At 37.1% G+C, this 25,990-nt stretch overlaps 1 protein-coding gene across 4 annotated transcripts in view; it reads right to left on the bottom strand.

The window, feature by feature from the left end:
- DACH2 (dachshund family transcription factor 2) overlaps nucleotides 1-25,990 on the bottom strand; it is a 314,332-nt gene that overhangs the window by 61,669 nt on the left and 226,673 nt on the right. For all 4 annotated transcript variants that reach the window (XM_029996617.2, XM_029996618.2, XM_029996619.2 and 1 more), the window contains exons 4-5: nucleotides 10,937-11,092; nucleotides 7,905-8,077 (exon numbers count right to left, since the gene is read on the bottom strand). In XM_029996617.2, coding sequence (XP_029852477.1) covers nucleotides 7,905-8,077; nucleotides 10,937-11,092 — 329 coding nt within the window. The remainder of the gene's footprint in view (nucleotides 1-7,904; nucleotides 8,078-10,936; nucleotides 11,093-25,990) is intronic.

The raw sequence follows: 25,990 nt of genomic DNA, 5'->3' as shown, positions 1-25,990 counted from the left end.
CAAGATCTCATCTATTTATCTAACTATAGTACCTACTTTATCTTATCTTTTCTCTTCCCTTTACAGAGCTGTAACATAAATTCTCAAAAAAGACTTTTGCCGTATTTAATCCTTTTGAAGGGTAATATATTTCTGTCTCACTAAAGACCAGTGTCTTGCTTGGGCTCAGAAAATGTAGCTACGAAGCTTGACATTGTTAATTTTAGTTTTGATTTAGGTTATCGGCACTGAAGTCATCAACTCATCCAATTTCCAGATACATCCTTGATTTCACCTCAATATCCCTTTTCTATCCCCTGTGAGGTAGTATTCCATACAAATAATATGAAACACTACATAACAGTTGCATCCATACTAGTTTTATTTGAAATATATATGAACAGCTTATCTATTTTTGACATAATCATCTTGACCTTAATTCCTTACCTCTGATTTTTTTTTATAGTATTGATCTTCATTTTGTGTCAAGAGTTGGAGAAATGATGCTGCTGGATTTTCCTTTATTTTTCTTTATTCTTAGTTCTAATCTAGCTGTAATTACTCTTCCAAATGTTAATCTATTAATGAGTTCCTAGAGGATTTAATGGCATTTCACTGCTGACAAGCAGGTTTTGGAAGTTTGTCTGAGTCCTGGATATTTTATTCAGACATTTATCTTGATATTTCGTATTTAATTGAGGTGCTGCTTCTGTACTCTATGGGGCTCTGCAGTAGCAGAAGAGCTGGAATTCACCAGACCTCACTAATGAAACCAAGAGGAAGGAAAAATGGGGATTCTGCTGTCTTTAGATCTAGACTACAGTTTTCAACTTTTCTAAGAAAGATTCAGAGCCGATGACCATGTTGGAAAAACAGAGTTCATAGGCTCTGGCAGGATAAATCTTCCAATGTTAATTTGCACATTAGTTCCCCATTGGAATGTTTATTGTGCCACACCTCAATCTCCCAGTGCTTACCAAATCACCATCCAGATTCTCAAAATGGACTACACAGTTAAAAAAAAAATCTAGAAACCAGCATCTCATTTTTCTGGAGGGGTCTGTGAAGCCAGGAGCAGTCAGCCAGTAGACTGGCTGCAGACCTCCTCACCTCCTATCCAAAATCACCACAATTTCATGCCTGTGATATCGCTGCTCCTATCTCCCTGGCTGAATTCCATCCACAATAAAGAGAGAAGAATAAGAAAATACAATTTCAGTTAGCAAAGAATTGAATTGCTAACCATTTTTTTGTCTTCAGTTAATACTAAGACACATATTTCTTTCCAACTGACCTTAGTTGATAGTAATACTAATTGAATTCTAATAAGAAGTACATTTTAAATAGTGTTCTAAAGCTAATGGACTATTGAGAAAAGCAATACATAATTGGAAGACTTCTCAAAGAAAAAGAATAATCCTGACACAGTAAGCAGGAGCTGTGCTAAATCCGAAATGATGCTGGACAATGGCCGACAAGAAATACAATGGTTAGAGTTACTGTTTCTGGGCAAGAGAACAGTGGTTAGGTTTGTATTTTGAATCATCTCAGTCTGCAAATGGGTACACGCAAAGAGTAGGGATGACTTGTTGGTCTTCTGAGCTACTTGTAGTATCTCCAATTGCTGTAAGAACTGGAGATGAACAAGGTAAACAGCTGGTCTAAAACTAAGATAGGATCTGTATGTCTGAAAGCCAGCTGGATCCCATTCATCTTTTGCAGTGTATCGGGAAGTCATTCACTTAAAATATGCACTTTGCCATTTAAAACGCAATTTTTTTCACCGCGCACATATAGTTATTTCAGTTGTAGTCAACTGGCAATTATTTTCCCACCAAATTTAAGAAATCATAAAAACTCTTCCACATTTAGTGATTTTTAATACCAGATGTTCACTTGCTAATTCCATTACCTTGTGACTACTTCCTATCAATTCATTAATTGCCAGCTGCTCAGCCAAACAGAAAACCGCAGCTAATCAGATGGTATTGGTAAACAGCCAAACAAGAGCTTCCTTCTTCACCACTTCTTAAATTGGCAGTCACTGTGAAAACTATGGCAACCTTCACTCGTATATTAAGATTTTACCTTTACATTTTACTTTGAATCTGAAAGTATAATATTGACTAAAATTGGAAAGGATCTGCAATGGAAACTTTCTACTTGTACCCCTCCTATGAATTGTTTCACCCAGTGCTGCTACTGAATGAAAGAAAGGCATTCCCAGGACTAATGATGATAATGCTCTATCTAACCTACTTTATACTATATTAGTTATTAAGTACAAATGCAAATGACTAAGCCAATACTAAAAAGATCTGAGCCGGAACTAAAAGCTAGTATGTGCTTGGCCTAACAATATTCCCTTGCAAGCTTTGCAAAAAAGAGATGTACTTGCTTCTTACTGTATTTTTTTCCACTTGCAAGTTTAAAATAAGTATTCATTGCTTATTCTTTAACCTAGCAACTAGGTGTCTCGGTGTTAACAAGCAAGGCATTCTTGGCATTGCAGGGAGAAGGATATGCCTGCCTTCAAAGGAGGAGAGGTGAGAAAGATATTTAATGCAATTTGCAGGGACCTGAACATCTCCCCATGTAGTAGTTTTTCTGTATCAGTGAATAAAAAGATACAAATCTGCACAAAACTGCACACTCACTTCTCCTTTGCTACAGATACAGCCACAAAAATTAGCCTTATAAGAAACAAACTTAAACTACTCGTCTCACGTGTCACTCCCCTAACATATTCTAGTACCCATTTCAGCAATAAGCTGCCAGCAATGAACACATGCTATGAAACGGGACAGAATAAATCTAATAATGAGAAAAATAACACAAATTTTATGGAAGTTTTATTTTATAAATCTTGTAATAATCTGGAAACATTTCAGAATGAATTGAATGCACAGAGAGCTATGAAATTAAATGTTATAAATTCTGTAAAGAGAAATGTTTTTATACTGAGAAGAATTGTTTCAGAGTATTCTGAGATGGCCACATTTTTCTGGCTGTCAGGTAAATATTATGAATATGAGTTGTACAGCACACAGAAAATAGCACCTCTCAGCAATAATTACACAGCCCATCTGTATTCTCTTTAGGGAATTTAAAATCATGTCATATACATCCTTTACAAATGCTTTAACAATCCCACGAAATCAGGAGGAGATGAACAGAACACAAAGGAAAGGCAACTCAAAAATCTCTACTGCATGTCTAGATCACACTGTACAAATAATGCTTTGTTCTCTTTATCAGTAGACCAAAATATTCGGACAGAAATTGTGTAGAGTTGATGTGAAGTACAAGATTTCAGTTTCCCTACCAAAACAAAACATTGCATTTCACCCCAAATGTCCCTGTTTTTTGGTGGTGGGGGGGTGTCTGGGAGAGGGTGGGGTGGATGGGAAGTGGGGGGGTTTTGGTTTGTTTCTAAAGTACATTGGGATGAAATTCTGAAAGAAAGATTATTTCAAGTAAAAAATAAAAATGCTTTGTTTTGAGGTTTTTTTTGAAGCAAAGCATTTCTATTCCATTTAAATTTCTTTTCTCTGGGTTTTCCAGCTGCATTCAAAAAATGTGCCATTTATTCCTTATTGGGACCTGGACAAGAGCAGAAAGAATAAGAGAAAAAAGAATAAGTAGGAATACAGCAAGCATGAGGGAATGACGATAGAAGAAAAATGGGCAGCAGGAAACCAATTTGCAGAAATACTCCTACTCAGGAGAAGCACATCTCTCAGTGGCTCAGAAGAGGTTGTTAGAGAGCCAGAAGGAAAGGGAGAGAGAACGACGAAGAGAGATGGAGGACGAAGGGTGAGACATGAGGAAGAGGAGCAAGGACAGCGCAAAATATGTGGGGCGAATAGAACAAGAAGCAAGGAAAAACTGGGAGAGAAGAGTAAAAGAGCCTCTCAAATCTCTGGGATAAAATTTTGCCTCATTACTCGACTATCAGTACTCCTTTGATATCTAACACACAAGGGAGCACCTTAAGGCCCCTGGTTTGGATTTGGTTCCCACAATCTCAAGCCCACCCTATCGACAGTATCTCCCACCAACCTGTTCCAAAGGACACCTGGGAAAGTGGCCTTTCAGTGAATATACAAAGACTCACACAGTCACGGCACCAGAAACCTGGCTCTTGCCAGTCCTCCTTATACTTTCCTAACCCCAAACATCCCCTCCAACCCCTCCCGCCTTTTGGCTGCAATTGTGCAAGCTAATATGTTTTTTTAGTCATATAAGCCCCTTCTGGCTTAATCTGTATAAATCGAGACTTCAGGCTTGATGACACTACCTGATGCCTTTATTGTATGTAGCCTGAGGATCTGCAGCTTGAGGGCTCATTCCACTGTGGACAGAACTGTTATATGGGCACGGTCCGATTCTGAGGTTCAAAAGTACTGTCAATGAACACATGAGCTATTCCCATTTTTGCTGTGACACCTCTTCATGTGAGGCCTCAACTCCTTTGGACCCAATTTAATTTAAACGATCTGTTAAGATTTAGGTGTGCTTTCAGCATTCTATTCAATTTGTGTTCTCAGCATAGATCTTAACAGCTCCTTTATGAGAAACTGTATAATATGCTGTGAATGCATATTAATAGTTCATATTCGTTACATAATTAGTCATATTCATTATAGGTCCACTGTAAAATAAAACTCTTAACGTTACGTAGTTATTGCTCTCTGGAGTCGAGTTGTTCTACAAACTTCAGTCAAAAATCCTTTCTCTTTTGTACAAAGGGCCCATCCAAACTTTGCTTCTGAAGACCCGAAAATATCATCACTGAGTAGATTTTTCTGAGTTTCAGGAACAAAATTACTGGATGACAGCAAACCACTACTTTTATTCACTACTATTTCTAGCCTAAACCATGATTCAAGTGTACTTCAGCTAAGTTTCATCCCAGACTGGTCCTCGAGACCAGGCTGGCAAAGCATTTTAAACCTAGGCCAGTAACTGGATTGCAGAGTAGGCCCAAGAGGAATAGAGAGGGTAGTGAAGTCAGCGTTGCTGTCAAATTCTGTTTTTGCCATGAGACCCTCAATTATACAGATTCTTCAGAACCATTTGAGCCAAGTTCCAAACAGAGCAAACTCTTTCAGATGCGCAGTAAATGCCTTAAAGACTGCATTTATTACAGGGGCACTGTCAGAACCGTAGCTATAGCACTGCTAGCGGGTGCTGCTATAATCACATCAGATCATATTATGGATGGCTAAGAAGGTTTTGTGAGCTTGGCCATTGTGCTTGCCTAATTTATGGTGTTCCTGTCAGGAAGAAATCAAGTTTCATAGTTATGACATTTCTTTCTGGAGCACTAAATGTTAACTTTGCTGATCATGCATATCTTGGTAGAACAGCTTATTTCTAAATGGCAAACGTGATATAAAAAGCATAATGACTTCATTCAAAACCTTTATAAAGCAGCTGATTCTCACACCTCTAGAAAACAGGCCAAGTGGTATTTTAGTCATCAGAGTATGGAAATAGATACATACTCAATATATTCGATTCATTTCGCCCATTTTAAGTAACGACATGATGCTGGAGTTGCAGTCCATCTAAAACTAGTAATTTTTTGTACTTATTAAATGCACTGAAATAATGTCACATAATAAAAGTAATACTGCTGACATGACAACAGCAGCAATGCTTTTCTTTTACACGTTTCGTTTTGAACAAGGATTTCATCTTAACTGGTCACCATTCAGAGCTAGATGATTGTACGTAAGGGAAGGAAAGGACAAAAGGAGCTTCACGCTCTCTGTAATAACATTCATCTACAGTTTCAGCACTCAAAACAAACGAGAGAAAGATGCAGCATCACTTGACAGGTGAGAGTAACACAGCAATGGATGCACACTTTACCTCCGTCACATTAGCTACTGGTGTATTTTCCTCTACATCATGTAGAGGAAATAATTCCCACTAGAGTGCTGGTGAGACCTACTGTTGCTGTGGAGATATTGTGTATCCTCTAGTGCAGGTGTTGGGGAAAAAATAGCTGTAAATGAGTAAATAGCATCAGCAAGGGCCTGCTAAAGAGCATCCTTAAACCTAACCGTTTGCAAAAACTGTAGTTTATATTACAAAGAACTAGCATTGTTTACAAATACATATTCAATCCCTATTTTGATGTACTGACAGCATTCAAAATATAATCAAAGCTTATGCAGTCTACTTGCTGCTACAAATATTCTACTGCTGTATTTAAGTTATAGTTTTCTCAAGAGGTCTCTGAACAGTCATAGAAAAAGTTACTGAGTGAAACGAATGGAACCTCAATTAATATCTAACAATTCAGTGACTTGTATTAACTAAGGGACAGTTGGACATCAGAGATAGCACGTGTCCCCCACCCAGTCAACAACTGTGCAGATACACTGATGATAACAAGTTTTTATAGATCTCAATTCTAAATTGTCTCTAACTAGGGAACCACCCCACCCCACTCCCCAAATTTTACCGGCCTCCCAGAATCCAAGAAAACAAAATAAACACAAAATCAAACTATTAAGAACAACATTTGCCCTAGTTTGGAAGCAGACTCTCAGTAAAGAAGAAAAACAACCCGAGGCAATTTTGGAGATGCTCAGGGCCAGGAAGAAAATCAGAAGAAAAACAAAGACCTCCAGAACATCAGCAAGAGAGACACGTAATATTTTATGATACTGTAATGTGACAAGAGAGATTAGCTTTCTTCCTTGGATGTATGTTGGTATCTGTAAATACAAGTATGAAAAACAAACATGTGCTTGTGTACTACTAGTTTCTTTCCCTGCTTGATGTAGAAACAAAATTTCCTGCAGCAGCAAGCTGTGACAAGATAAAGTACAATCCTAATTTATTCTCAGAATTGGCCTGTAATATTGGCAACAGTAACTTTCTCAATGATAAAATAATTATATTTTATAATTAAGATGTTTTACAAAAAAGATACAAGAGATTAAGTTCAGCAAATCAGTGAAAGTTATTAGAATACAGCAACTCAGAACTTTGGGATTCCAGTATGATGGGGATACACGAGTGTAAATGAGCATAAATATCAAAATAAAGAGACATGTACTTTCCAGAACAGACAGCTCTATAGACTCATATACTTAGAAACAAAGAAAAATGGACTAAAATAACTACCTTTCAAAGCTGAGAAAAATTTAATTTTGTCAACAAGAAACACACATGTGCATGCAAATACACTCAAAAGTTAGACTGACAAAAGTTTTCATTTTTGCTCAATAAGAAGAGGACAACACTGTGTTTTAGAGAATCCCATAGCACCAATCCTTCACATACACTGATCCTACATCCTTCTACTTTGAACATTTCTTGTCTCAACATATTTTTAGTGTGTGGCAGGACTTCAGCTCTCAACACAGGCAGGAAATTTTCTTAACAACCTGCTTGGAAGAGAGTATCAAAAGTATAAACACGTTTTACCCAGCCAGAAGGAAATTTAGGTGTGGCTACCGGAGACAACAGTCACTAAGGTACTTCTGATGATTTTCTCTGCTATTAACCTGTTCTGGAATTACACCGCACTAGAGTTCCTGTTACGTTCTATAGCATTTTCTTTTAAGCATAACATTAAGTTTGATTTTAAACAACATTTTAGAATAGCTTTTGAGCTTTAACAGATGCAGCACTGCTTATTCCCCTACCCTCTAGTGAGTGTTATTACCTGTTTTTAATTACATTACAGATTTGTAGATAGGGCAGAGCATCTTAACTTCTTGACTGTACTCGTGGGTATTTCCTCAGACTGAAGCACTGTCAGGAACAGCAGACCAGGTGTGCTATAGGCAGTATAAGCATAAGCTCATTGCCTCTTAGTTATCTTCCTTAAGAAAGTTACTGTAAATGTTTTTGTTAGCCACAAAAAGCTATTTTTTCTAAGCCTCATAGATGACTCTTACCTTTATAACAGAGGCCCCTGCCCTGGAAAGAGGACTGTGCATTTGGGCTGCTGCAGCCATGTTAGCTATTGTATTGAGGTGGTTCATCTGATTCATTGCCATTGCGACCGAAGCGGGAGGTAGGCTGACGGGAAGCAGAGGGTGGGGCATCATCATAAACGGCAGGTCTATCCCTGAAAGAGAGCATGCACAGGTTATATGTGTCAGTCCCTCACTTTACAACCCAACACCTTAATTTTTGGAGTCTATATTCTACTGGAACATTGACTAGTCAAACTCAATACTATTATGCATTAGTAATTTTGATGTTACATAGAGGATAATTGTCTTTGCATTCCAGAAAAGGCTGTCTCGTTTGTATTAGGGAAAGAAACATACAGCTGTGAAGTAGCACAATATTAGCAAAATGAATATATAACGGTGCGTAAGTTCAGTGATCTCTTTATTAGCAGCAATAAAGACAAAACCACAAAACATGCAGATATTTGCACGTTTTTCCAATATATCTGATGAATATTTATTAATAATTTTATCTGACAATATACTCCTACCAAGTCCTCTTACTATTATTAGTTCACATACACAGCAATCTGAGACTAGATTTTTGTATTAGGACTATTTCTTGAATACAGGAAGCTGTGGGTTGGACTGTAGCCACTACTGAACTACCGTACAGAAGGTCTGGGAACTGGAACATGTAATGAGCGGTTAAAATTGTTGCCAGAGGTTTTAATTTCCAAAAAGTCACTTTAAATTGTCTTCTGCTATGGATATAAAACAATTTAAGAAGGTATGAAATTCATTTGGACCAACTTGCAGATCTTGACATTGCCAAAAAGGTGATGTTACTGCTAGCAAGAACTGGATTCTCATGTTTCATTAATATCTGTTTCAGCCTGTGTATTACTTGCAGTATTTAGTAATGACGACAATGGAAAGCAAGACCCAGACACCAATTCACTGAAAAAATTGTTTCAGGTTATTTTGCATTTAAGAATTCGTTAGAGAGACCACTTGAAGATAGTTACCTTTGGGCATCCAAAATTATTTTTTCAGAGAAAATAGGACTCATTCTGCCAGACAAAATGTGTTATCATTTTTCTAAATGAAATTTAGATTAGAAATTCTCATTGAAAAATTCAGGTACAAGTAGTAAATAACATATTCATATAGCTAGTCAGAATCAGAACCACATGCTATTCACATTAATTATTTCTAGAAGTTTTTTAACTTTTGGCTCTATCGTAACTATTTTAAATGAGAAGGCCAGTCACCATTTTGGCGTATGACAGAACCCACAATAAAAAATATCATTGACTGATATAGCTTATGTTATTCCACCACAATTTGACTATAGCAATATAAAAACAGGACTGCGCCTACCACAAAAGGCAGAATTGTATATATTCTGAGCTCCCACACTATTTCTGTTTAGCTTGAGTATATCATGATCAACAACTGTGATGTCTTATGATTCACTATATATTTTATATGATGATCCATGCCAATATTAATTATCATAGGTAATAAGCAAAGCCCACATACATCTCCCTTCACTTTAAACCATACTGACAATCCCTTCAGTGCTTACATCCATAAGCCTTTGTTCCCCTGCATATCTCCCTTAACAGCCCAATAATCTTTCTATAGAGTTCCAAAACTCCCAGACACCATCTGGCCACATTGAGTTGTATGTCTACTTAAAGTCCAATTGACATGCAAACTAAATGCAAACTACAAACAGAATTTAACAGCACATCACCAGTTTTAAGACACAATCCGTCAAACATTTCAGAGGACTATGAAGAAAATATATCCTACACTTGCAAATCATTGGACATAATGCCTGACATTCAATAAACCCTTTAATAGCCTATAGACATTTGCCTACTGCAAAATCTACTATAAAATATCTTTAAAGTTTTCTTTAACAGCAAAGAACACAATATCCCTGTATGTAAAATATATACAGGTATTGAATTATGCAAGAATATAAAATGAAAGGATAAACTACAGTGAATTTGAATCCTCTGATCTGGTGTTTCTCAACTACTGACACTTAACCCAAAATGCTCAGCTCCATACCTTCCCATGAACAAAGCAGACCCATATTGTAAGTATCATTTCAATAGCTTTGATTTGTTCAAGTCTGGGGCTCTACATAGGTAGCAGGGAACTATCTGCTCCTACAATTGTGTAAGGAGCCAGATATGTCCTTCATTCATTAAAATTAACACCAAAAATGAACTTTCAAAACTTTGACGATGAAGAGCTTAAATAACAAGAATTCAGACACAGTGAGATTTTCATTCTTCAGCCACCACCATCTGTTAGAATTAACTTTACTCCTCACTAATTTTTAAATTATTAATCCTGAACAACTTTCTTGGAATAACTTTCCCTTCCCTTCTTGCCCTCTGTGGGTGCAAAGGAGAAGGGGAACTGCTAGCTTCCCACCTGCTGCCTTCCTAAGGGAAGGAAAAGAGATGGGTCTGAAGGGAGCTTTAAGTTCCAAATCCAAACTTTATCGGTGTCCTTTTACTCCAGCTGCTTTGGATAGCTGGGTTCAATGGATGACCTTGCCCACACCTGGCAGGTACAAGGCAAAACATGGCAGAGGGATTGCTTCTGCTCACTTTCAACTAGACATTCTGCATTTATTCCTGGGTCTCATATTTATATTTGGTGCTCAGCAATTTTAAACTGGAAGACAATTTTCTCACATAGCTAAAATTTTAAGCAACTTTATGGCTATTTTTCCCTTCAGTCCAGCCCATGGAACTGTCAATTAAGGACTGACGGTTCCTAACCCAGCAGTGGGTGACTATTCAAAGAGGGCAGCTGTATCCCAGTGGGTGGCTTGACCATGATGCACAAGTGCAGCAGACAGTGGGAGGACTGACCCTCCTGTCGCTCATGTGTCTCCCATCCATTTCCCCCACCTCCAGGAGGCCGGGAAGGAATGCAAGCTGCCCAGCCTTCAAGCAGGGCTCCGTGTACGTTTTTCTTCCCCGTAAGAGCACCATACATACTGTTGGTGAGCAGGTGATTCTGCTGGAGAGGACTGAGTGGGTGCGCACTTCCAAGGCTCGACTGCCCTGATAGTGTGGGATGACCAATGCTATGCTGTGATCCCGTTGTAATGGGAGACTGAAGCTTGTCTTTGTCCCAGGAGGATTCACTCCCACCTGCAAAACAGGGTACAAACAAACCATAAATGGCATATACTTTTCTTTAAAAGACATTTTGCTTGGTTAGCAATGAGCTAATACTCTTTACCATAGCTAAGCACCTACCACAAACAAAGCACCTGAAACCTACACCTGAATTTTTTTTTTTTAATAAATTAATAAATATGCATCAGGCAAAAAATATGATTAAAAACTTTCAGCATCACCTACCTTCGTAACACTAGTTTCTGGAAACAGGACAAGCTAAATGTTTAAGGATAAAATCATCCAAGTAAACATCAATCACAATTAAGTAAACAAGGCAGAAAGGGAACATCTGAGACACTGAATCACAATCTCCTGCTATCACAGGGAATCAGGCCACCCAGTCCCTGCCAGAGACTAATTGGTGTCCACCCGCGGGCTCCTCAGGTCTCTCACCACTGCTATCTTACTGGAGCGTCGCTCTGCTACTCACTCCCTCCAATGCTCACTAGCATTCTAGCTTAAATTCATCCCTGAACAGGTTACAACAATTTATCCTGCTGCTATGTTATCTCTGATCTTAAATAGCTTTCCCTCCACTGCTGGGTTTGATCCTGGGGATGTCCTAAGTGAAACACTTAACTTACCTACGTTAAACAAGCCAGGGATTAGGTTGGCCTTGGAAATCATCAGTATTCAGGAATTTAAAGAGTCCAGATATCTATTAGGCACAGTAATTACTGTCTACAACAAAACCACAGTATAGCAAACTAAGCACTCGTGTCTCGTGTTTGGTCTAGAATATCTGTTAGGTCTTCTGAAGAGAGGGTGTTCTGCAGTAATTTTACAGATTGTAGTTTTCTTCAGTATTACACTTATACACTTGAATAACAACAAGTTCCTTTTAAACAGCAGTTAAGTAGACCATGTTAGTGAATTCTGAAATACACCTGGTCCACAAAACAAACCACCTTAAAAAAGTTAGATTTAATGTTTCTAGAATAAAAACATATTTTAAATACAGTCTCTTCTCATGTACGCCCCATATTTTCAATTAGATTATAGATTGTTATGAAAATGTGTAACTGCAGTATTGACTTTGTTTTGAATTTATGAACAAGATTTTCAATTAGAGTAAGTAAATAGATTACTATTATGCAGCAGATAGAGGCAGCAAGCAAAAAAACATTTTAATTGAATATGAAAGTAACAGAAAAATTCCATTCTTTATGACAACACTTAGCTAATAAACATGATTAATACGGCTAAATGAAAAAGTTTGAAAGATCAATGATTGAGAAAAAAGGAAATCACTCCATCATTTTAGCACTATGTCCAAGTATGAATTACCTTCCTATAAAAGATTTCTAATTTGTAAAATGATGACTAATACATTGACAAAGGAAGATACACTAAATTATGCCATGTGATATAATATAACATGGCATAGTGCAGTAATTAGAAGAACTACTACAGTTAAGGCTGTGTCAGCATCTTTGTTATTAAATATACTGTATATCAGCTCTTTCAAATAACATTTGACTGATACTTAGTATAGAAGTTGTTCATTCTGAATATTGTGAAACAGAGGTGGTATTATCTGGTATAGTATTTCTCAAGTTAAATGCATAGTTTAGAAAAGATCTTCTGAGGAAATGCTTAGCATTTGATTTTACCAAAGGAGTTTTATTTTTCTCCATAAGCTTTTTCAGTAAATTCAAGTTCAACATTTATACTTTTTTCTTCCTCAAAACCCACATATGACATGTCCCTTAGCATGCATTTTTTGCTTAGAAAGAGATTTCGTACATGTAACTTCATGTATCGGGGCAGCAGCCACGAAAACTGTGCACAAGAAAGTTTGTCAGAGATTTTTGAATGAGAAGAAAAAACTGCATTCTTCATCTAAAGTCTCCCTTACCCCATTTGTTCTTCTCCAATACTTCCAACCCCAGGCACAGATGGTCTAAACTCTTAGCTCATTTACTTATTTCTGGAAGTTTCTCTTGTCCTTCCAAAGCCTCATGCATCTACCAACCACACTTGTGCGGCCCTGAAGCTGTAGCATCAGAGTGCCCTACCAGCCTTCTGTGCCCAGCTTTACAACTGTTGCACGTTCCATACAAAAGTACAATTATTCCTCTTTTACAGACAGGGAATTGCACTGCGCAGAAAAGTGAATTGCTTAAGGAAATACAGGCAACCTGCAGTGGAACAGGAAACTGAATTTAAATTATGTTGTACACTCCAAATCACTGGACCAGTTTTCTTTACAGATGGGGACAATAATAACTTTTTTCCCTGCAAATTCCACTTGTAAATCTGCTCCAGTATTCAGTACCAGCAACACAAGAATAAATTGCAATACACTTATCTCTACAGACCATTCCTGTACTCTTATGTTCCCTATCACTTCTCCTTAGAGAAAGAAAAAAAAAAAAATACTGCTGAGCATATGATGTATAATAAAAGTGCATGTTAAATGAAATGTATCCTGTAGTCTGCAGTATACCACATAGATAACAGCTTCATCACTTAATCTGGACTGCATACACTATGTAGTAGCAAGTCTCTTAAAAAGAAAATAATAATTAGAACTACTTCTTACCTAGAACTGTTCAATTGTGATGTGTTTTAAGGGCAGTACGATTATCTCCAACTTACAAGTGGGAAAGTTGAGGTGCAGAATTTTGAAGCAACTTCCTCTGTGTTACCTGGTAGACCAATGGTGAAACTGGAAGAGAAGTTGGGTCTCACAGGTCCTACTCCTGTGCTCTATATCACAGATGCTTTCAATTCATCCTACCCACAGGCCCTTTGCATAGCTAAAAAATAACAGTTTTAAAAGAAAACTTGCATCCTTCCCTGCAGTGTCTATTCCCATGCAGTAAGAAAAATTTACATATAAATTAATAGTAAGCCAGAACTAGATTCACATTATAAATCAAATATGTAAAATGCAAACCTGTGGTAATATACTCAGTCCTTTTACTATCATGCAACTTTAAAAAAAGATATTAATTTTTGCGCATACACATTTTCTTATGTAGTAACACAGTTGTCAGCATATCAGCAAGTACATATTTGACATACATATATCAATGCGTATTTTCAAATGCTTTGTAACCATAACAATTAGAAGTGAATACATCTATAAAAAGTAAATCCTCCTTAATACTTCAAATTTAGGTTTAGCTACAATTTTTCAGAAGATTTCTGTTCATTGCCCTTTTTTGTCCAAATAGGTGCCATCAATAAGGCAAAGATGTCATGTTTTGATTCTAAATCCTGCCTTTGGTATAATGAGGTTACAGGTGAAACGAAAAATGAAACTTCATGATATGAATCACGCAATACACCACAAAAATAAATTTATGGGAGTCAAAATTTTTTTCTCTCATTACATTCGAAAGGTTTGGTCTTTGAAGAAATTTGTATTGGGAAAACATAATTTCTTTGTCCACACTAAGCTACTGAAGGCTGTCACTCTTTTTAATATAGAAGATAAGGAGTCTAAAATTAAACAATGAACCATACTACTGTATACAGAGAGATGGACTTCAAGTAATTTCTTTGAGGTATATATGAAACAAAAGGGGGAAAAAAATACATGAAAAAAGAAAGCAAACACACAACACCATGGAAAATGAGACAACAGAGAGCAGCAATAGAACTTACTTTACTTCTTGTATATGAAGGGAAATATAACTTTTTATTTATTTTAAATGAAAAACTAATATTTTAAAATGAAATATCCTAACTTGATTCATAAGTGTCATAGGAATATTATTAGAGCACTCAGAGTCTGTTGATTTGTCAAAATGCCAATACATCATTTATACACTTTACAAAAAGCTTTATGTTTAACACTATTACCCACTACCCATATGACCTTCTCTCCAACAGATAAAACTAAAGGACAAAAAGGTAATTTTTCCTTATCTTGTTTGCATTCTAGTCGATCTTGTCCCCGAACAGATTGTACTCAGCATTAAAAAAGGGCAAGAGAGACAAGAACCTCCATCTTCCAGAGCTCCTGACGCTTGTCAGAAACAAGCACAGAGTCTGCGGTTTCCTTAACATAGCCACACCAAAGCGGGAGGAAAAAGGCAGAGGTATTGACTGGCCAGCCACCCTAAAAGATTGCAGAGTGCACTGGCTGCCCAGCAGAAGCAGCTAGAAAAAGGTCTGACCTGCTTCAGCCATCCAGTCCAGGCCACCCAGCAAATGTGTGGTGTACAGTTCTGTGTTCAGATTTGCAGCTAAATGCACAATACGGATGAAAAAAAGGCCTGACTGTATGCATTGTACACAGTCGCCTACGCAGAAACACAATGTGTGTTTCAAAGGGCACAGATGAAGATGGACACTACATGGATTTGGTAAGAGAAAAAGTTATTTACGATATACTTAATAATTAAAGTCTGGTATCTACCAGTCTTAACAGGTTATTTGAGAGAACTTATTTATCAGTGCATGAATTACACTTATGTTCAACTAAGCAAAAGCAAAACTAATGCAACAAACCCCAATCCATTTACTTCTAAATTAAAATGTGGTGAGAGGTAAGCATTCCCTTAATGGCATTTTACAGCCCAGTGGCCAAATTCTGTACATCTCTCTTCCCAAGTCCCTGTAAACAGCAAATTCAGATGAGTTCAGATGCACAGGGGGTTAAATCACAGGTAACACAAACAAATAGGGAAAATCAGCCTAAGTAATACATACACATGCTGCTGATGATATACACTGTACTCACAGACCCACTGAAAGGTCATTTACAATCACGTACATGTCTGTAAGCAAAGCGTCTCTGTTTAAGTTTCATTTTGTTTAGTTGAAGGAAATACAAGTGATAAGCTCAGCTTAATTTTTCTGGAAATACTGCTGTTCACCCATCTTTGATTGTAGCAATTTTATAAGATAACTCTTAAAGCTACGTGTTTGCTAGTAATAAACCTCTCTGTGCATTTGTGTTCACCAAAAGAAAATCCAAAAAGCTTTTTTTGGTGAAGATATATTTGTGATGATAAAATTAGTGCCTTGTTTTTAGGTATTGAAAGATCTCCAGAAAGTAATCAAAGTTCAATTTGGTGACAGTTTCTTTTCATTTGGTTTCATATTCATTTTATCAGCCTTAACACTGTCTGGTCTAGCTAAATGAAATCCACTCTGTCAGAGGTACCTTTGAATTGAACAACCACACTGTTTCAATCTATGTCTGTCATTTTATTTTTTGTTGTGATACATTGCTGAAAAATTGAACTCAAATTGTTGAAAGCAATACCATCTTCACTGTCCAATTTTTTTCTAAAATTATTTTTAAACACATTTTTCACGCTGTTGGGCATATTAAGCATAACATCAACTGCAATGAAAAAGGTATTCAATGCATTGCTATTTCAGTACTGATAATTTCAATGTATTTATCACCTCTAACTTCTTTTACAAGTGTCCAGCACACACAAGGCCTTGGACTTTTTTGCCTTATCTAGAACCACAGTACTCCTGAAACAACATGGGCTTATTTGCCAGCATTCCTAGCCCCACGTGTTACAGACTATTTGCTTTCACCAATATCCCAATCTCTCCTGGGAAAAAGGGTCATTTTTTTGGCCTACACAGAATATCCTCTGCTGAAAACACCTCACCCTACAACTTTCTGTCAACTCTTTTCATGGTACCATCATCTGAATGTCCCAGGAAGAGCAGATCAGGTAGAAAACAATTTTTGACATATTAGATAAATTGAGAATCTCACTACAGTAAGGATAGGAAGATACCATCCAGGTTATATTCCTGGTAAACCGTCACTTTCCTGTCAGAAAACAATAAAACTGTTCTGGGTCAGGATTATGACCCCAAATTTTGTCCCTCATACTGGCAGTAGATGATGTTATTTATGGAGACTACGCAAGTGTGGACACTTTCTGTGGTCTCTTATTGCCCCCAAATAAACTTTTTTACTTTAAAATGGGAATGAGATTTTTAATCAGCCCCCCAAAGCATGACATCCATCTGCAAATCTAAATGGAAGATCTGCAATGCATTTAAAGCTTTAATGCATTGATTTGTTTAGCTATGTGTATTCAGCTATATCAACTTCTGGATTGTGCCCTACAAGAAAGCCATGAAAGTGTGTAGGATAAGATATTAAAACTCAAGAAATCCAGTGATGGCTTTACTGGGCTACTTCCAAAAACTTATCAAGTGGTTCAGCAGATGTAATTACTGCTTAGCCCTGCCAAAGCTTTGAAATGTGCCCATTAATTCAGCAATTCCCAATCTGTCCATCAGTCAGTCATACTTAAAAAATATGTCTGTCAGAACTTAGGTGAAGTAATCTGTTGATAATTATACAATAAGAAGGCATCTGAAATCTGAATATAATTTCTAAACTTTTTGAAAAGTCTTAATGACAGCAAAATCAAAGTTTATTTCACAGCAAACACGATACTGAAGATAAGTGGGAATGTCAGAATATTTGATGTCAATTTAATTAAGAATTAATTCCAAGAAGATACTTTTTCAGAAAATAAAAGCAGAGATGTAGTATTTATTTAGGAACCTAACCACCCCTCCCAAACCATCAATTGCTTCCTTTAAAATGAACACACAACAAGAAATAGGAAGGTGGTAAATACAATGTGTTCTAAAGTTCCCAAATTATGATCGATGATAATAGTGCTAAAGCACAATACCAGGGAAGTCTCCTTACTGTCAGTTACCTCGGAATGTAAGACTGTCCTGCAAGGGGCCTTTCCAGTCAAAACAAAATCTCACAATTACAATCAGGTGCTCAGTGTCAAAAGACTCACAGTAAAAACCTGTTCTCTCTCTCTCTCTAACAATAGACTGGGTCATTCATCCCTTCAAATTACATACACAAAAAAGCTGATGGCTACTAAAATACGACAGAGTGTTTTCTCCTACTTTCTAAGACCAGTGTAGAGGAACTACTAGCTGTAGCAACAAAAACTTTTCAATAAAACAGTCTTCTGTAGACAATTGCTAAAATATTGATGGCTTTTTCCTCCAGTAACTAGTACGAAAAAGTGGGAAAAATGTTGCAAAACAAATGAAAAGATCCAGGAAAAAGAAAGAAAATGCACTATGATGTAAGGGACCAGTTTGATAAAAACACAAACTCCTCAAAGTGGCAGCATCTTCATTTAAACTCAAAATACCAAACATACCTCAATGGGTCGGCTGATTCAACTTATACCACCAAAGCACCCCATCAAAGTTAGGTTTAGCAAGATGAAACATTGTATTTATAGAAAGTTAGATACAAAATATATAATTTTCATAAAAATGCACTAATATTCAAAAGCACTTCTCAAAGTTAGCTATCCGTACCCATTCTCTTTTCTTTTGCTGATTTAGTCATGCATAAATATTAATCAAAACAAGTTGCTTCTTGGCTAGGAAGGAATGTGACATGCTGGAGAAAAGCTCTGGTAATTAATAAATGAAGCCTTTGCTTCTTTGTTACCTGATAGTTAACCATGTGATAATGAAGGGGGGAAGGGGGAGCACGGAAAAGCTTGTAATTTCATCTCAATAGTTAGATATTTATGGCTTCCTAAATGGAAATTAGTCATGATATTTCAGGAGGGAGGGGCAATATAACTAAAGGAATAATGGCTCCCAGAATGACTGCATACAGACAGCTACAGTTCACGTAGCCATACCTTGTCTCCAACAAGGGCCAAAAGCAATACTTACTGAAGACTTTAAATACAGAGAAAACCTATAGCGACAATTTCCCAGAATACTCTCCAACAATTTATGCATTAGGAACTTCCTGCAGTAGAGATATTTTCCTTGAATTTAATACCCTTTAATAGGTTTTTCTTCCATTAAATTAAGCAGATGTCAATTTTTTTGCATCTACAATATCCTGTAGCAAGAAGATCCACAGCTTGCCTATGCACTGTATGAAAAACTACCTCATGTTATTTGCAGGTGTGTTTTGGGGGGTTAACTTGGCATTTGCTGCCTTCCTCTGACATCTTTTGGTTCTCGTAGTGGGTGAAATAATAAGTAATAAATGCTTATTCAGTTTCTTCTATACAATGTGTAGTATTATTCTTGGAATTAGGGAACTTAGAGTTAAAACCTGAACTTTCTTTTGGATCTGCATCAGTGTCAAAAGCATATGCAATCCCTTTCCTGAGAGATAATAAATGACCTCTATCCTCTGTCACTGAGGAACCTCAGCAAGTTTGAGCTAGTGAGCAGACAATATACCTCAGCATTCTTACTGGAAAGTTGGGTCAGGGAGACCCCGACTCCTGACAGCTTACAGAATGCGCTTTTGACAAAAAAGGGCTTACAAAAATCTTCACAGATCATTATTTCAACAGACACGGTGTTGGCGAACGCAAAAGAGAGGACAACCTTTAAATGTTCAATACTATTTTGAAATATAACCACAGGCTTATGGTTCATTCTCGCACAACTGATCTGATCCCTTCTGCACTCCAAATTGTTATTGCTAACATTTTTAGTAATAAGTGTTTGACTTTATCGCTATTTATTTTTCTATACAAATATAAGAATACTGTACTAGAACATGGTATCTCTTCTGGTTTAGGGCCATCAACAAAAAAATTAACTGTTTTTCACTGCAGGACCAAAGTCTGTCTTCAGAAACATGTGCATTTCACAGTGAGAAATAAGGTCAAAATTTTGGTCTGTCATGTTTTTATTACTGTTGATGATGCACAAGCCAGAAATAAAACAGCTTAACTTTCAGATCTTGAATGCAGTTTGTAGGGCTGCCTGCCAGAAAGGATAAAACATACATCCTTCTAAACTCAACAACTGCAGCCAGCAAGCAAGGAACTAGGATTCATATTCCAGTGATGATATACATTGACACCTTCACTCTCCACAAATCAAGTGGGTTTTGCTTTTGTTTTTATTTAATTACTTAATATTTTCCCGTATTTAACAACTTACTGAAACAACCACTGAGACACATGTACTGTATGTTTTTACTGTGACTGTAACTAGCCAGACAGCTTAGTTTGATTTTGAGAGGCTTTGAGATCGTCTTGACATCCACAGCAGATTGGTAATGCTACGGTACAAAATCAGATTGTTCAAGTTCCAACAATTTATCATTTACTATTTCTCAGAAATAATTATTATGAACAGTTCAAGTTACAGATTGTAATCTTCTCAGCTAATTTGTAGTGAAATAAATGAATTATGTATTTATAATCTTTTCAAAAACTCCTAATACTGAAAGAACTCTGTGTAATGTGAAGTATGGCTTGAAAGAATTAACTACAGTCCGTGCCACTTCATACATACACATTTGGACAATCTTCTAAACCCCTGCCAACTTGAAGCATCTACAGAAAACTCAGACACTGGAGATTTTAGTAGAAAATAAGAGATTGCAAAAGGGATGCCTAATACCCTTTAATATTGAAGCTGAATGACTGTAGAAGCTCTCCAAAGAGATTTACTGTCATAAGCCACGATTTCCATGAAGGACCAGTAAGTGCAGACACTTGCAAAGTTCAAACAAGTTGTGTCAGTATGGGGAACATTGGCAAGGTATACACTAATTCTGAAGATGCACCATTTTTTATATCTGGCATTTGATTCCTTGCACCAAGTTATTACTGACTTCCAAAAAATTTAGAATGCTGCCAAAACCAGGAGAGCCTGTGAGTAAACCTAATTCATGTAAAAGGTCAGCAGTGAAATCTATCGTGTTTCATTTAACACCAGTCTAAAAATAACACACAAAAAAATCTTGAACTATATTAGCAGCCAACTTTGTACTTCCTTTAAAAAATCACTTTCATTTTTGCTCATGGCAATAGCTGAATATATACCTACAACAGCAATTGGATATCTTACCCATTCAATCTTTGATTTTCAGACTATTTTTCTCATTCAGCAAACCTAGCCATTAAGTGCTCTCATCTAATCTCTAGCGCAATTCTCCTCAACGAATACCTGTGGGAGCGTTGCTTTAGCTTCTCTAAGGAGCAGGATCAAACCCCTAGAAAAGACCAAGAGTGCCAAAGAAACTATTCAAGAAAATACATCCTAAAATTGTTATTGTGCAAAGGATGTTCTACGTCTTCAAATCAGTATTTCTTTCTGAGGTATACAAAACCATAAATAACAACTATCATCAGAAGAAACATTATTAAAATGTTGATCTTAATACCAGATAAAGTGAAAATATTTCTTAAGAAGAAAAAGTGAGAGGCTTTAGCAACAAAACACAACAGCACAGTGCCAAGCTGAACTTAACTAAGCTTGAGGTTTTGGACAGGATTCATTTCTGCTTGTGGTATAAGTATGCACCACCTTGATTATCATTTAAAAAAATATTGACAGCTTGCCTTCTCATACCAATGCCTAGTAACAAATTCCAAATGTTTTGTCACATTTCTTGTGAGCAATGCCATCTGCCAGAGGTGGCATTTCATGGCTGTTTACCCTGACTCCCTCCAAGAATTCATCTGCCACTATCTAATGCTGCCTGAATAAAGGGGATTAAGACTCTGATGCAACAGAGACTATTGATAATTTGGTATAATTGGGAAGAAATGAAGATAAATGAGGCTGAGGATGGAGAGGCAATTAGTTGAGCTGCCTGTACAGCTGTGTTCTCGGCCTAGCTCCCCTGGCCTTTTCTTTGGTGAGGTATGTGCAAATTAAACATAATGACAAATACACTCTTCCCAAAGCTCTTTAGTTTGGGAAGCTTGAAGATATGATTTTCACTTCTGAGATTCTAGGCAGTTTTCAGCTTAAGAAAATATAAAAAGGGGCATACTCACTGTGGCGATTTTTAAAGAGCCGTGCACTTTGTAACAGCACACCTATAGCACAGTATCTGTTATTTCAAAACACAGCTCTTCATTTGGTAGTGGTATATAGCACTGGTGCTGGTTTTGCGGTTTTGACTAAAAGGATGAAGGCTTCTGCCTCCCTCAGTACCACAGAGAGCCTTGATTGTTCCACAACTCCGGACATCTTTGATACACCTACATTTGGTGTCTTATTCTGTCAATATCCTCTATCCATGTAACTGGTCGAACAACAACCCCAGAGCGTGATCCCCCTGAAATATCGATTCTTTCAAGTCTAGCCCCACATTTGGCAGCTGGACCTCCATTTTTTGAATTGTGCTACCTTTTAAAAATACTGGCCAAAAAACCTTAGGTGAAATGCCTACAATACACATTTTACTCTACAAAAGATCTTAGAAGTTATAAGATTTGTAATCATGAGCATAATACGAAGACAGCTACGCAGATACAAGCCTTATTTCTAAGCTGTATTATTCAGGTGAGGCCAAGTAATCAAGCTTGAACACCTTGAAAGGTATTTAAATCCGAAGTGAACATGGTCAGACTACAAACCTCCAAATTAAAAGGCACAAATCTCAAGTCTGATTTGTAGTTCTTCTTCCAAATATATTGAGATACTTTCATACATATACAAATGTGCACACATATAGTTTAACGTAAACGTACCAAAAAATACCTTTGCCACTAGAAATACCACTCTGTTTCACGTAAGGTTCTAACGTAGTTTTTCATAAATATCAAATAATGTAAGAACCCTTTTAGAAAGAAAAACACTGTTTACAGAGGCAGCTTTGGCTTACAGATGTGTATGCCTAACTACCCAACACGTGAATTTTCTGCTCTCATATATAGGTGATTCTATCTGAATTAGGTCTTAGAAGAAAGACTTCATAAAATTGCACTTTTTCATGCATCTATGTTGTCTCCAGCCATTTAAAAAAAAAAATATTTTATGGATTACTTGAAAAATACTCCTTTGATAAAGACAAAGCCTAGCTCCTATGCATACAAGGAATTTTGGTAAATTTTGGAAGAAAAAATGTTAAATTGCTTAAAAGAACAACAATTTAATAGATTTATTTTGTAACGTGAATTTTCATCATAGTTGCTCTGTATTGTAGAGTACAGTTCTTTGGTACATCCTCAAAGCTGAAAACACTTGAAATTATCCCTTTTCAAACTTACAGAACTTCTGCACAGTACAGTGTCTCCTCCTGATTTTTTTGCATATGAAAAACTTCTCAACCTCAACACTATACTCTTCCCCACTACCTAGAGGTCAACCAAAATTTCATTTTAGCTTTATCTAATGTACATATTCATTTTGGATTAGATTTCTACAAAAGACAAAAAATAGTTCACTTTTTATGAGGCAAACAAGCCAGGAGGAAAAAAAAAAAAAAAAAAAAAAGAAGAATAGTTTATACTTAAGTTTAGCTCTACCTTGTTTTGTCTTACTGAAGCTGAAAATTTGGCTGAGGTAACTGTTCCTTTATGCAACAAAAGTTTTTTAACGCATAGTTCAGAATAGTGATTTTTTTATTAGTCTGCAATATTCAAATTTTATATATTACACTTCTGGTCTTTTACTGAAACCCTCTTCTCATTAACATTGTAAATGAGCAAAATTATTTGCTTCCCATCTTCTGGCTTGACACTTTATCAAAGTATTCCAAGTTAATCTTTAATCTTGTGATTAACTGTGTACAGTGCGCACATTAAATGAGTCACATTGAGCAGAGCTTTGGCTTTCCGCTGGGAACAAATGCCCGTGTCCTGGCTGGAGAGATGGCAGCGGCTCCCTCCAGCTCTGCCCTGCTTTCTCACACCTGCACCACAGCTGTACACACTTACCGACACTCGCGTTGGCAGCCTCCATCTCCTGGGATCACACAAGGTTGAGTGCTCTCAAACAAAGCCAAAATACGCATCTCTTGTGGGTGCTCCTGATGTGTGTCAGCATTGCTGTAGTCAACAATGCCCAGTCCGGCACTTGCCTTTTATTTTGCATGTGAGAAAACTGTTGCGAGACTTGCCTGATCTCTTTACACCTCAGCGTCCCCCTTGTCCTTACCCCACAGCGATGGCACCAGCTGAAGGATGAAGAACCACCGCTGGCTGAGGGCCACACGCTCTGGCCAAGCAGGAGGGAAAAGGTCAGGGGGGATTTTCAGAAAAGACAGAAACCGCAATGCAACGAGGAGACCAAAATCTGGGCAGTGACCCCCTTCAGCACAGGCAAAAGGAGAAGAAGGATCAAAACTGTTCCCTAACTTCAGTAGGTTACTGAACACAGAAAGGATGGCAATTCCAAGCATAATTCCATAACCTAAGAGGTAGTACACGGCAGTTTCTAACCGAGCAAGCTAGGAAACAAAGGAAAGGCAGTAATAAAACAGAAATAAATGCATGAAAAATTTTACACTGGCATGACTAGGACAGAGACAGAGCCGAAAACAAAATATTCCTTTTTTCATGTTCATCTTGCTTTGTTTTCCCACTCCCACATTAAAACATTTGTATTAAGTCCCTCTTCTTTTTCCTCCACTTCATACAGCTCTTCCTCAGAGGTGGGTGCTAATTCTCTTCACATCAAAATTCCATTCCCAAATCATAAAATGTGACAAACTCACAATGACTGCAAGGGATCAAGTGAAGGCATTCCTAAGAAAATACATTGTGTTTTTATGGAATCCCTGCTCACTGCTTTTCCAAAGCCTCTGTGATTACAGCTGTATTAAGAGGCCAAACAAGAGTTCCGCTCTACCCATTCTCAATTCTGAAACTCAGACACATCCAATTTGACCATAAAAGTAAGTATACAATAAACAACAGCTTTTTGACTGCTGGAGTTTAGTCTTTATTTATTTGTACCCTACTTTTAAATGATTGCTCATTTTCCCAATTTATAATGGTACCTACAGCAGTATTATATAAGATTTCTAAAGCTAAAACAACATTATTACAAAGGTAACTGTGATTTCTCAAAAGTGAACCTGGAAAGGAAAAGAAGTAACTGAAAAGGTATTTCTGCAATTAGTATCTTACTCAGCTTACTACAATGTTATAACAAATATTCATCTGCCACGTTTCAGGAAAGCTTTTTAAAAGTGGCATTGGAATAGTATACATGTGGAAAATGAAACACAGGAAATAGCTGACAATGCTGCTAACGGACCATCTAAAAACCACAGAAAGTACCTAATGGAAAAAATGTTTTTCTGAATAAATGCTACCCCAATCTACAAAGTTGACTTGAAAAGATGTAATTTGTGGCTTACTATGGGGTATTTGCACAGAAGAGCTAACGCACAGCCATAACTGATGGTCGAGGATAATGGCCATGGATTTCAACAGATTTTCAGAGCTCCCTGGTATATGCTGAGAACAACGATATCAAAAGGTTCCTCTCTCCAGCACTGCTGGTGTCAAGGTTAATGAGCTAAAACTTGTTAAATTGATATTACCAAACTAATGACTTTTTTATAGTATACTGCATGGATTTTAACAGACAGGCTAATGTGGAATATTGCTAGTCTTAATTGAATTAGAAGTTATTGCATGTATACAATTAAGATAACTAAAAATGGAGGAGCTGTGAGGCAACTGTCTATCTAGACCATGCTATTGTCACATACCTCATGTGCTGCCACACGTATATTTCAAATTTCAAATTCAGTCCCTGAATTCAACTGCAAACATACTGAGGAGAGGAAATACGAGCATCTGCAAAGATAGTCTATTGGCTATCAGTAACCCTTAAAAAATCATTCATCTTGATCCTCGTAAGTTCCCTCTTTAACGATTCACACACTGAATCAGAAAAAGCCATGTAAAACTACCTGATGACTGTGCAAAAGATACGCTCAACAGCAGGATGAAGAGAAATTGCCTTATTCCCAAAATGCTGTGACTCAGAACCGTTCGACAGCTACAACGAACCACAGGAGAGTAAAGCAACACACACTTTTTGCCATGGTATCTTTTTCCATCAGCATCCCTCCCCTGCTGGGGAGTGGGAATGTACGGCTTTCTACCAGTTGCAAAAGCTTCTGCTGCATGCTGGAGGAGCTCCTATTTA

Source organism: Aquila chrysaetos, chromosome 21, assembly GCF_900496995.4.
Source record: "Aquila chrysaetos chrysaetos chromosome 21, bAquChr1.4, whole genome shotgun sequence".
In the NCBI taxonomy this organism is placed as follows: Eukaryota; Metazoa; Chordata; class Aves; order Accipitriformes; family Accipitridae; genus Aquila; species Aquila chrysaetos.
The sequence above is the reverse complement of the archived record's forward strand: the minus strand, read 5'-3'. Positions and strand labels throughout refer to the sequence as shown.